At 44.7% G+C, this 13039-nt stretch overlaps 1 protein-coding gene across 1 annotated transcript; it reads right to left on the bottom strand.

Moving 5' to 3' along the window:
* Window positions 1-8817: 8817 nt before the first annotated feature.
* On the bottom strand, window positions 8818-12112 carry glulb (glutamate-ammonia ligase (glutamine synthase) b). The gene is made up of 7 exons (XM_080833346.1): window positions 12001-12112; window positions 11102-11286; window positions 10835-10996; window positions 10593-10739; window positions 10354-10481; window positions 9969-10168; window positions 8818-9835 (listed from the first exon to the last, which is right to left on the bottom strand). Exons 2-7 carry the CDS (start codon window positions 11265-11267, stop codon window positions 9520-9522), a joined length of 1119 nt encoding a protein of 372 aa, XP_080689472.1. The 5' UTR covers window positions 11268-11286; window positions 12001-12112; the 3' UTR covers window positions 8818-9519.
* Between the last annotated feature and the right edge of the window lie 927 nt (window positions 12113-13039).

The following is a 13039-nucleotide window of genomic DNA, read 5'->3' as shown; positions in this document are numbered from 1 at the left end:
GGGGAGCACTGTGGAGGTCACACAGTTTTCAGTCTGACTCACTTCTTTCTGTTGGATGGCTGCCAATTACAGGCCTTTCCACTGTCACAGAAAAACCTCCCTCACTCGGTCACTCCACAGGTAAGAGAGGAGCGGATCCTCTCTGGCAGCATCTCTAGCTGGGCTGTTGTTTGGGACAAATGATCAGTGACGAAACCTGTTCAGTGTTTTGTTCATGCCTATTTATATACATAGATGTCTATTTGTATATATATTACATAAGTCTGCACCTCCTGTATGGTCTGCAGCACCTGTCTTTGTTGTTCCCTGGTGTGTGATTTCAGAAATGTGTTTGTCAGTGCCAAACAACAGCTGAAAACATGCAAACAAACAAGGTGGTGTGCTTTTTGGTGAAACTGCTGAAATGACCCTTTTAACCTTCCCCAATCTGACCTTTGACCTATGATGTCAGCACTTTTTTTCCCCCAGTGCCACATATGCACACCTAAAGAGGCGGCCCCACGCAGCGAGCTTGAAAGCTTTTTAGCTGAGCCGGGGGCCTTACAAGGACAGGCACTGGCCAGGCCACCTCACAAGGGAGCGATAGACGAGGTCACTCAATGTGAAGCCGCCGCCGATAACATCTGCATACTGCACATTTCACACACACTGAGAACTCCCCGCACGCTTAAGCGACCCCACACACACTCAGTCAGCCTCGTCCGCCCTCTGATAGCCCTTGCAGAGGATGAAGACAAAATATCAACCTGTGTATCGCGTTGCAGAAATTAGGCACAGGGTAAATTGGCACTGGTCCATAATGTGTTACTAATAGTTAATGTTGTCAGTCTAGCAGTCTGGGAAAGGTACACCTTGTCAAGTTGACACAAAAATCAACAGATACAGGAACTCTGTGTGTTCATCTCTGCCCATTACCTTTTAACAAGACAGCCTTCACACATTAAGAAGGAATATTTCTAATGTTGCATGTTGTATTTGTGAGGAATTTAAATCCTGCAAATGTAAAACGTGCCAACTATAACAACTCTTACAGTACACATTGTAATACAAAACAAATACAGTAAAATATGAAATGCAGCTATATGCTTCAAGACAGCTCTGTGGTATAGTACAAAGAAAAGTGTGCAGGCACGTTTCATTCCCAGTAAGTGAAACAACAACACATGAGTCACTGCAAGTGTCCTGCAACCCTAATCCTTGGTGTTCTCTGAACATAGTGGGAAATTGTTATGAAATTCACATTTACAACAACTGCCACATTCTCCCTGGCCTTCAACCTTTAGTTCACTTCCCAACCCTGAAATACCCCATATTTCACAAATATTTTAAGGCAAGCAGTTGTCATGACTCCAGGAACAAACTTTTTTGATTTGTTGTTTTGCCTAGCGCAATACTGTAAATACCACTTTTGAGTGTGGTGAATTTAAACCCCAACTTCTCTCTCCATGGGGGGTTAACTGCGTTAACTCACGGCACATGGCAGGGACAAATCCAGATCTTGGCCGCGTCAGTTCAAATCAAATGCGGAATGTTTACAAGCGGGCATCTGCTACCGTTGATTATACAGTAAATAAGTTGTGAAATGAAACAAAAACACACCACAGTTAAAGTTGTATTAGTATTGATTGATTCACATCAACATGAAAGGATTACATGACTAACAAGTGGTGGAAAAGTAATATGAAAATATTTGTTCAGTGAATTAGCACGTTCAGTCGCAGTCAACGTTTCAGTTTCAAAGTTTCGGTTTCAGTATTTCAAAGTGAATGAGAGGGAGCACAAGAACCGTGAGCGTCTAGCAGCGATTGTATATGTATATGTCTTGTATATGTCTATGGGCAGGATCTCAAGCACGTGCAAAAGTTGTTGTTGTCCAGTTGAAATCTAGATTCGAGAGTCACATGCGCGCGTTGTCCGATTTCCAGCGTAATCCGAATTTTCCCTGCCATGTGCCGTGAGATAACGCAGTTAACCACCCATGGAGAGAAAAGTCGGGGTTTGGCCGAAATCGGAGTACTGCCATCATGTGAACGCACTGATTGAGAGCCCATGACTTACATTTACAGCAGTAATAGTAGGAAAATGTCTTCAGCAACACCTACATTTACATTTTTCCTTTATACATGCAAATTTCAATGCTCTATTAGCCTACCACTTTTGTGTAGTTGGTAACAAGGCTACAAACAAGCAAAACAAAGCGGAAAAACAAGTACATTTTCCATAAAAAAGTCTATAGTTTCATTTGTCTGTCAAAATAGACAAGTATCCATGAATTTCGGAAGTAGTGGACATTGAATGCATTTTGTATAAATGCAATGCAAGAATGTTCACAGTTTAGTTCACCAAGTCTACTGATACGATGAATGTGTGAAGTGTTTTGAAAAAGTGGACATGGTATTGAGACAAGTGTGAAAATAACTGTAAAAAATTCTCTATTCTATTCCTTTATTCGCCTAGCAAAACAAAGGCTTAGCAATGTTTACCATTGTAGTGAACTTAGCCAGGTTTGTCTTCAAATCACGTTCTTGGCATACACCCAAGATAAGCACTCCAAAACCAAAAACAACCTGTCACTCATAGTCCTAAGGAGGTGTGCATGTGTGTGTGTCTGGGTGTGTGTGTGTGTGTGTGTGTGTATGTGTGTGTGTGCATGTGTGTGTATGTATGTCTGTGTGTGCATGTGCGTGTGCGTGTATGGGTGTGTGTTTATATGTGTGTATGTGTCTTTTATGTTGTTATGTATGTATGTAAGTATGTATGTATGTATGTATGTATGTATGTATGTATGTATGTATGTATGTATGTATGTATGTATGTATGTACTGTATGTATGAGTGTGTGTGTGTGTGTGAGAGAGTGTGTGTTGTGTGTGTGTGTGTGTGTGTGTGTGTGTGTGTGTGTGTGTGTGTGTGTGTGTGTGTGTGTGTGTGTGTGTGAGTGAGTGAGTGAGTGAGTGTGTGTGTGTGTGTGTGTGTGTGTGTGTGTGTGTGTGTCTGTCTGTGTATGTGTGTGTGTGTGTGTGTGTGTGTGTGTGTGTGTGTGTGTGTGTGTGTGTGTGTGTGTGTGTATGTATGTGTGTGTGTGTATGTGTGTGTGTGTGTGTGTATGTGTGTATGCAAACCTCTCCCCACTGTGTGTGTGTGTGTGTGTGTTTACACTGTATGTGCACCCAGTGACACCACAAGTTCAAAGCTCTCTCCATTTCTTTTCTGTTTCAGTCAGCAATCCAGTTCTCCCTACCATCTGACCTCCTGATGTGACCTTCCTCTCCATATCTTTAAACACTTTTAGCCATGAGATTCAATCGTTTTATAGTGGCTTATAAAAGATAGCCTGGTTCCAAGGAGAGACAGACTTGACGCAGCCATTCCCAATAAATCACAAGGAAGAAATGCAGGAAACACAGCGTGGCTTCTTTTCTTTCTATAAGCCCATGTACCTTGTTGAAACACAGGCAGGCCATGCCCTTACACTTCAGACGTAATCTAAGATGCCCGCACACAATCACACAATCTGTCTGTTTACAATGGGGCTGGAACAGGCCGTTCCTCTTAGGGCCGTGGCTCAGGTCCCAATCCGTTGGAGCTCAGAACAGACCTCAGGGACAGCAAAAAGGCGTGCTGTGCTGTGTTGTGTTGTCTGATGTTTCGTAACCTGTTCTCTTCCATCCATTCCCTGGCTGGCCTGTTGTATGTCTGTTTTTCCCAGCAGCCCCTGTGATTTCTCAGCTGCATGACCACGGCTTCGGTCCCAGGCCAGCCACGGCTGTTTTCATGGAAACACAGCGCCGCATGGGCCGTGCACGTGGCCTGGCTGGGTCGCTGGTCTCGGTTTTCTGGAAGTGGACTGAGAGTTTGAAAACGGGATCTAAACACTCACAAGGCCCCCACTGTTCTTTTAACCAATCAGCTTGTCTGTTTTGTTGATTGGATAACAGGACACCTAAGGCAGAGGGAGGCACTTCATTTGTTTTAGGAGACCATAAGGATCCAATGGAGATTAAACAGATCAATGTCTCTCTCTCTCTTTCCTCTCTCTTTCTCTCTCGTTTTTATTCCTGCTCTTTGCATGTCTGCAAAGTGTAATTTAATTTCTAGCGTGCCCACGGGAGTTCTAAGATGTGGGACGCGAGGAGGCATTTTGTTGCTTTTTTCTTTTTTTCCCCTCTAAATAGATTGCGTTCAAACACTCGATTAAGCTGTTTTCAGCAATCACTGTCCTCGTCTGTGTATTCCTTCTGTTTTTTTTTTTTTTCATTTTCATTTTATTCTCAGAATAAAGCCGAGAGCCGATCAGGGCCCTCCGGCTTTATATGTAGGGGAATGCAGGCATGACCTTGATTGGTTACATAACGACACTCACCCCTTCCCCCTTCTTCAACACAACACACACATTGTCTGGGCTTACCATGGCTGCCATGGCAACGCTGCAGCCCCCCCCCCCCCCCCCCCCCGCTCACTTCAGCTCAGTAGTAGTTCCTCGTGCCACCAACCACCACCACAATCCCCCCCCCCCCCGCACACCTCCTCTTTGATCCTCAAACCTCTCTCCCATTTTCTCCCTCTTATTAACACCCTTTCACTTGGTGTTCCACGTTCACAAGTAAGAGATTTTTAGTGAGTGAGTGTTCTGCGCATGCTTCCATGCTGCTGTGTTTACACGCATGCCTTCCGTGGCACCCAGGCTGAGAAGCTGCAGCAGCGGCAGCAGAGAAGGGGTATGGCTTGGTGAGGGGGCACGTTCTGTGCAGCACTGGCGATGCGTGTGATGCGCACATGACTTGGCCAGACCAGCCTCCTCCGCCGTGACTAACGTGCCAAGACGAGAGCCCTGGCTCTGGTGTTCAGACGAGAGAAGACGAGAGGAGAGAAGAGAGAAGAGAGAAGAGAGAAGAGAGAAGAGAGGAAAGGAACAGGGCTCTGCAGTCACATGTGCCATGTGCTTTGCTAATCACCGGCTCCCTAACGCACAGCCACCATGAACCCATTAGGGGGGGGTGAGGTTATGGGTGGGGGTGAGGGGGGGTAGCTGGGTGTCCAGGATGAGTGTTTTACTGCTGGGGGGTGAGGTTGGGGGGTGGGTGGGGGGTAGCTGGGTGTCCAGGCTGAGTGTTTTACTGCTGCTTCTTTTCAGCAACATATGGCAGCCCTCCTCCCCGGCTCACACAGTCTGTCTGCTGTACCCGGCCACGGCTTCACCAAACCAGAGTCCAGAGGGCAGAGAGTGAGGCAGGCATGGGGGGGGGGGGGGGGACAGAGAGGGAGGCAGGCATGGACGGGGGGGGGGGGGGGGGGAAGGTTGGCAGAGAGGGAGCAAAAGTGGGTCAGTGGTTGAGATTTGAATCTTAATGAGGGGACCGATGGACCATTAAGATCACCTCTCGCTCACCGTGTGGCAATGCAAGGGAGGAAGGCCCGTTGGAGGAGGGTGAATGTGTTCTGGATGATGATGGGGGGGGATTATGCAAAGGTTAGGGAGCGCAAGGAGAGCCCAGATGAACAGGCATTGACCATGGGTTGCGGTTTGTGTTTGCGTGAAGAGGGAGACTGAGATGCGGCTGTGGGAGGGAGGGGGGAGCAGAGAGTGGGGTGGGGAGGGGGCTGGGTTATATAATGTGAAACTACCCGGATCCGGTTTGAGGGAGTTCTCATGAATGAAATGATCAGTGATGCCACTGGTGTGTGAATTCACATCCTTAAGCATGCACCCCCCCCCCCCCCCCCCCCCCTCCTCCTCTTCTCCCTTTCTCTTTCCCCTTCTCGCCCTCCAACCCTTTTAAAGTCTCTAATATAATGTTCTGCTTTGCTGCAGGATGCGACTCCTTAGTGTTGGCACTCGACATTTTCGTGAGTCTTCCCACAGACCGGCCTCTCTGTCTCTGTCAGGCTCGATCACATCAGGGTGTTTTCTTCCTCTCTCTGATTCTGGCTCATGCGCAGCGCTCTGCGCCCACACGAGATCTGATGTTCACATAAACATTTACAGAGTATTTTCCAGTCATCTTCCACAGGCTGTTTCCCTGTAAGTCTGTGCACCCACTGCCAGAGTCCAAACAACATGGCCCACACTACCAGCAGCAACTGACTTGTTTTTTTTTGCTTGGGGTACACTGTTCAGGCTTGGCTCTGCAACTGCAAATACCCTTACTTTTGAACAGCGACCGTGACCAAGTGGCCTGCAGCTGTTTGGTGTTTTGTTGTTTTAGTGGCAGTTAATCTCTTTGTGGTCCTGTTTGCTGGACACTCTGTGTTCTGGGTCCGGCGCTTGACTTTGGATGTCTCTGTTGGAGGTTGTTTATTTGGACAGCCTGTGAGTTGCACACACTTTCATGGTCCCCAGGCCCGACTACACAACCTTAACCGCTCAACAAATGTAAACAAAGACCTGTTTCCTCCAACTTTTTTCGTTTCAGGCAGGAGGCCATCTGTGCTGAGTTAGGGGAAGGCTAATTTTAGCAGCTTGTACAGGTTGGCTAAGAGGGAAGCAGCTCACGCAGCACCAGCACTGTTTGCCCAGAGTATTGGCTCTGCCAGGTCATTCCCCTGTCCACACATTCCGTCGGTGACCACCGCATCCCATCTGCACGTGGATGTATGCTATAAAGAGCAACAAGATAAAAAGGAGAAAGTTCATCTGTGCCTCTGACCTCTGTTGTTGTTTAGCAGTTCTGATGTGTGCAATGCAGGCCACATTATTTGAGAATGACAAATGAATGGTGTGTTGAATGAAAGAGCAATGATGGCAAAAAAGTTATAGTCGCATGAACTGGAACAACAGGCATCTTTTGTGAGTACTATACAACAGGTGTCTGTTGTAAGCAAACAAGGATCTGAACAGAATTTTGTAATCTTATTTTCATTTATGGCTAGAAATAATCTACATAATCCAAATACAATCTCCATCGTTGCAAATCCACAGGGACTTTCTGTGGCTATCCAGACACTGTTTCTTCAATCAGTCCTAAAATATTTGACTGAGTGGCCGTCCTCTTCTCTGTGGTTGAGCACAACCTGCCTCTTGAACCCGATGACAGGTAAAACAACCATAGCCCAAGGTTGAGTACAGAGGTTGGACTTGTTTTTCTGATGACTGGCAAAAATCCTGCTGGTTCACTGAAAGGATATCCTGTCAGTAGCGCAACTTCCCAGCGCACAATCTTCCTACCCACTTTAGCTTCGGAATATGTGGGTGAAAGGTACAAAAACAAATCCAGCTGGAAACCTTTCTCCCCTCCCACAGCACACTAACCGAGGAGGTCACATAATGTGCTAAATGCTCTGTAAAAACTGGGTAGCGACAGAAGCCTTTAATATTTGCAACTAAGGTTCAAAGAGGATTTGAAGACAAATGAGAGCTTACGTCTTTAGCATGACGTGACTTTAGTATTAAACGACCAGACAACAACTGCAGTGTTTAGGCTGTCCATTCCAAGATTGTTACGCAAGCTTTAAAATATCACTGCTTGAGAAAGAAAAACAAACTTTATCTGGACCTTTTTTTGTAATAGACGTGCGGTAGAGAATCACTGCAGAATGCCTTGTTATGCTGTCTTCTACAATGCAAAGTGTTTACTTTCATAAACCACCAAACATGCAGCAGTAGACATGTCCATTGCATTTGTGGTGTCTGTGGTTAAAAATGCATGCATGCATTGTAATTGTAAGGTGGATGATCATTAAGACGTGAGCTCTCCCTCAGCAGCAAAATCCAAATGTTTCCCATCATGCATTCCTGTAAATAAAAGAACACAATGTTCTTTGAGAGGATAGTCTTAACACCCCATCTGTCTGCTAAGTTGCACGCAGTTCTTAGTCTGATAACGTAAACCCGGGAACAGGATAAGTACCAGATCAATGATACTTCAGCAAGATGACCTACATTAACGCAGACCGTGCTACTTTAGAGTGAAGTACAAGCACTTAATAGTGTACTTAATGTCAAGTTATTATTAAATTGTTTTGCATATAATGTATTAACTGGATAAACAAAAGGCTAAAAGTGGAAGACTACTTACACTACTTTATTTACCACATGATGAATGCCAAAAAAAGGTCACCAAGTTCATTGTTATAGTTTTATGAACCACGACCATGAGACATAGATACTAAAATGCGATAATGTGCTTTTCTCCAAACCGCATGACTGACTCATTAAGATAACAGAACGAGGCACAGAACCACTGACCAGATAAACCCCGTTACATATCTGAGGTTAAGAAAAATCTCGCTCTATGCTTCATACTCAGATAAATACTCACAATTATCAGCCAAAAAGACCACTTATCCTTAATCACTGACGGTAGCTGCATCAACTCGCAGATTTCAGATTAGAGACACTCCTGCATATATATCTACACATTGTGTGTAAATCCTGTTGAAGTCACAAGTCTGATTCTTTATAAAGACACAGTATTCTGTGTTCTACACATTCTGTAGTCTGGGCATGTGAAAATTTCGCCAGTGTTTGAACATGCTGTTCTTGGGCAACAATTACCCTAATCTAATTCCGTTTCGTGACATTAACAAACAATGACCTAGCCACAGCAGTTCGATCTGGCTCCCTGAATGAAAGCTGGAGTCATTTAGATCAGTGAGTGGTATCCAACTGTAACGTAGGCAAAGGCCTTAATTTTAACCGCATGGCCCACGTGATCCGAGTTTATCTTTGGAAAGAATCTCTTTGCTGACTTGTGCATGACTTTATTAAAATTGCCATTTTTAACTACAAAGTAGGTTGTTGATGTTCCAAGTATTTTGAGAACATATTCCCAAAGAACAATACAGAGACGATTTAAGGTAAAATTAGTGTGTTCTTCTTTTTAATGTCACGATAAGAAACAGTTCATCCATTTTCAGGAGATAAAAGTGGAGCCACAACTGGCCTTGAACAATACGAATAAAAACCCTTCATCTAAGATAACAAGAGGAAAGGCAGACAAAAGGATCCGTACAAAAAAAAAAAAAACTAGACTTGATGCATGTTGGACCCCACACAGAATAGTACCGCACAGAGAGAACCAGAGACTTTGATCCAAGATGAACCACAAGATATCAGCACTCGTTTAAAAAGAAACAGACCTATAGATCTTGTTTAGTTAAAACTATGTTAAAAAGACATTACATGCTAATTCACAGAAGTTAAGAAATGTCATACACTTTATATCTCATGATCTACTACACAAGGGGAATCCAACCAAGTGTAGAGACGTTAGGTCCATAGCAACAATTTTAAACTGGACAGTAATGGCAGTGAAACAGGCTAAAAAAATATGGGTGACTAGGACCCAATGTGCACATTTTTTTGAATGAAATTCGCACACCTCCTCTGACAAAAAACAAACAAAAAAAACAACTCCATCTAGGTTATACCTTGTATTGGATTGACCAGTCAACATGAATACAAGGTTCTTAATGAGACCACAGACAGTACAGTACTAAAAACGTCTCCTACGCCCTACAGCCACTTGGAGCTGCAGGGGAGGAGGATGAGGGTGGATTAACAAAGTCAGCCCAACGCACTTCACTTGTACTCGGTCGGCTCGTCTCCCTCTTCACTGAGTAAACAAGTGCGAATCAGTGCCTCGGTGACTGCGTAAGGGTCACAGTTGGCCGAAGGGCGGCGGTCTTCGAAGTAGCCCTTCTTCTCCTGGCCCACAGTACGCGGGATGCGAATGCTGGCCCCACGGTTGGCCACACCGGCGGAGAACTCGTGGATGTTGGAAGTCTCGTGGTAGCCGGTCAGGCGCCTGGCATTGTCCGCACCTCCCTTGGGGTCGTAGGCACGGATGTGGTAGTGGTGCCTTTTGCCGAGCTTCTCGATGGACTCTTCAATAAATCTGTAGGCAGACAGGCAAGTAATCTCACGTTAATGGAGAGACCCCAACCTGAATAAACTTGCTTTGAACCTTACTAGCTTGATCAAATTAACAATTTGATAATGATAGGAAACTATGCTTGATGTCTATCTACCTTAATCCACCCTCGTCTCGCATCTCCTTGGTGCTGAAGTTGGTGTGGCAACCAGCGCCATTCCAGTTTCCAGAGATGGGCTTGGGGTCGAATGAGGCCACCACCCCAAAGTCTTCACACACCCTGTGCAGAATGAAGCGGGCGGCCCACAAGTGGTCCCCCATGCTGATGCCCTCACAAGGACCTACCTGGAACTCCCACTGAGAACAGAGGTGAACAAAAAATATTACAATGAGTGCAGACACACACACACACACTTCATGCAGCCAGCACCCTTCGATAACATAACTAGTTAAGACTTAAAATCATTACAATTTCCATAATACAGTTAAACATTTATTCCATCACAGATGAATAAAAGCCGTAACAACTGATTAAAACATACCTGAGCAGGCATCACTTCTGCGTTGGTGCCACAGATCATCACGCCAGCATATAGGCAGGCCCTGTAGTGGGCCTCCACGATATCTCGACCGTATGCCTTGTCAGCTCCGACGCCGCAGTAGTACGGTCCTGATGGAGAAACTCAGACTTAGAACTACTGGGCCAGCAGGGGGCTCAGTGAAGACTCTCACTGGCCATTAGCCTGAGCTTAACACAGCCAGCTCACAGACAGGCACTCACCTTGGGGACCAGGGAAACCATTGGATGGCCAGCCAAAGGGATGCCCATCTGTCCCCAAAATGGTATACTCTTGTTCCATGCCGAACCATGGGATCTGGCTGCTCACCATCTCCATGATCTTATTACAACTCTGGCGCAAGTTGGTTTCTGTTGGGATGAAACAAGTAGTGGTACAGCATTATACCAACAGAAAGACGTAAAGTCAAATGGATAATGCTGCAAAATTAGTCTAGGACCCTCACCTGCAGGCTTGCGGTTGTACTTCAGAACGTCACACAAGACCAGTTTGTTGGGGTCCTTCCTGAAAGGATCTCTGAACATGGCTGCTGGCATCAGGTACATGTCGCTGTTGGAGCCTTCAGACTGGTAAGTGCTGGAGCCATCAAAGTTCCATTCAGGGAGTTCTAAGAATAACATACAGTTGATGTTGCTTAGACACAGCAATCCACCACACCACTGATGTAATCTCAAAGCACAAAAGGCTGATTTAGGCACATCCTTGCGCTCACCTTCAATACTTTTAGGTTCAGAATCCAGGGTTCTGGTTTTGCAGCGCAAACCTTCTCCAGTTCCATCAATCCAGATGTACATTGCTTGAACCTTGTCTCCCTGGGGAAGCTCCAGATATTGCTGTTTAACATTTTTACTCAACTTGGCACTATCAGAAGTGGCCATCTTGCTGGCTATAGTGTACCTAAAACAATACAAAATGAACAGTTAAACACATTTATCAAAATCCTCCACAGATAAAAACATACGGTGTACGTTCGTGTAAAAGACTGCTTAAGTAATAATGAAAGGAATCGTCAGTGGGTATCACAGTTTCGAGTGTTAAAAGTGGTAGAGGGGGAGGGTTGGTAAGAACCACGTTATGCAATAGCCAAGGCAAGAACAATAGTTAGCCAGCGTTGCCATCTCTACGAGGCAAGCACATCGGAGTGATGCAAATATACCGAACACAACGGACACCGATTTTTTTTTTTAACGTAACATGCAACATATTATAACCGCGAATTGTTTTCTACCCCGAAGAAATGACGAAAGAGACACTAGCCTACATTGTGTGGCTACGTGTTGACCACACAGGACTGCCGATTTTAACTTGTGGTCATGGTTGCTATGAGGCGATTGCCAGTTGATGGCAAACTAAAAAAAAAAATAATAATAAAAAAAAAAAACCACCATAACAGCTTTTCACATACATTTTAATTCAAATTAAAAATACTAAGGGTCACCCAAGTGTGTACATTTACTAAACAACAAGTAAAACACAAACGAGAACATCTAAGTTAACACATCAAAGAAACAGACTGCGAGACTTGAAACAGCATGGCAATCATGACATCACTTGTTACCAGCTGCAACACAAAGACATGTAATTCACTACGCAAATATTGACATATATTACCTTCAAAGATGATAAAATGAGGACAATAAAACCGGTACTGTCTCCAGTGGGTATGTCGGATAGATCCTTCTTGTTTTTCTCTCATTCTCTTTCTCCGCTTGCCTCATGCAGTCGAACTTTTAAAGTGCATTGTCGGATCCCTCGGCCTCTGATTGGCTACTCAGAAACGTGATCTCTTCATGGCCTGGAGATGGAAAGCGCATGGGCTTAATTCATTGGATACACCCAAAAAACAGGACTTCCCTACACTAGTGCAGTGAATCTCCAATGAAATAGGACCCTAAGTAGTGTTTGACAATGTAAAGGACTATGATTATAGACTTTACAAAATGTCTCTTTTTAGGTAGTCGTGCTTTCGTGAATACATTTTTATGTTATTTCTTGCAAACAACTGATGCCATTTAGTTCACAATATGTTTTTTTGTTTCATTTAGTCTTTAGGTTATAAAATGCAAATACGCCACCCCGTGGTGGCATTTAGAAGTGCAATAAAAGACGATGGGAATATTCCTTCCCTTTCGTGTGGATGAAGTACAGGTCAAGAAAGGGACACAGTTCTTTATTCCACCTGGAAATGATACATGGCTTTAATGTTCCCTCTTAGCGCCTATGAAAGCACATCTCCATCTGTGCCTTACCCAAAGTGTAGCTCCATGACAAGTGACTAGGAATATAAGAAGACTATAAACAACTGAGTGGGCTCACTACATATTTCTATGTCCCTGAGAAAATAATAATGTGGGCGAGTTGTTTATTTGACTATGGAAATTAAGCTATGTTGTGGGATTTTCTAATAAATTGGTGTTTAACATGAACACAAAACTAAGCATCCCTTTGCTTCTGTATGAGGACGAAGGTGGTGTCGAGGTTACCTGAAGTGCATGTTAGTCTCTACAAAGGCCATGATGGAGATGGGGATGTTAAGGATGTTCCCATGATATGCTCCATGCCAGGCACATACCGACCTGAGTTGGTGTGACCCAGGAGAAAGGGGGTACTAACATGCGATTGGAAAATGTTGCCAATGTGGGACAATGGT

Source organism: Sprattus sprattus (assembly GCF_963457725.1).
Source record: "Sprattus sprattus genome assembly, chromosome: 2".
Lineage (NCBI taxonomy): Eukaryota > Metazoa > Chordata > Actinopteri > Clupeiformes > Clupeidae > Sprattus > Sprattus sprattus.
Note: the sequence above shows the minus strand (reverse complement) of the source record. Positions and strands in the feature narration are given on the sequence as shown.

Bases quoted from the DNA above. Each gene is read 5' to 3' on its own strand.
- glulb (XM_080833346.1), bottom strand. From the start codon at position 11,267: ATGGCCACTTCTGATAGTGCCAAGTTGAGTAAAAATGTTAAACAGCAA. The intron at 10,997-11,101 runs GTGAGCGCAAGG...TGTTATTCTTAG, and splicing joins TGAACCTAAAAGTATTGAAG to AACTCCCTGAATGGAACTTT. The intron at 10,740-10,834 runs GTGAGGGTCCTA...TCATCCCAACAG, and splicing joins GTACAACCGCAAGCCTGCAG to AAACCAACTTGCGCCAGAGT.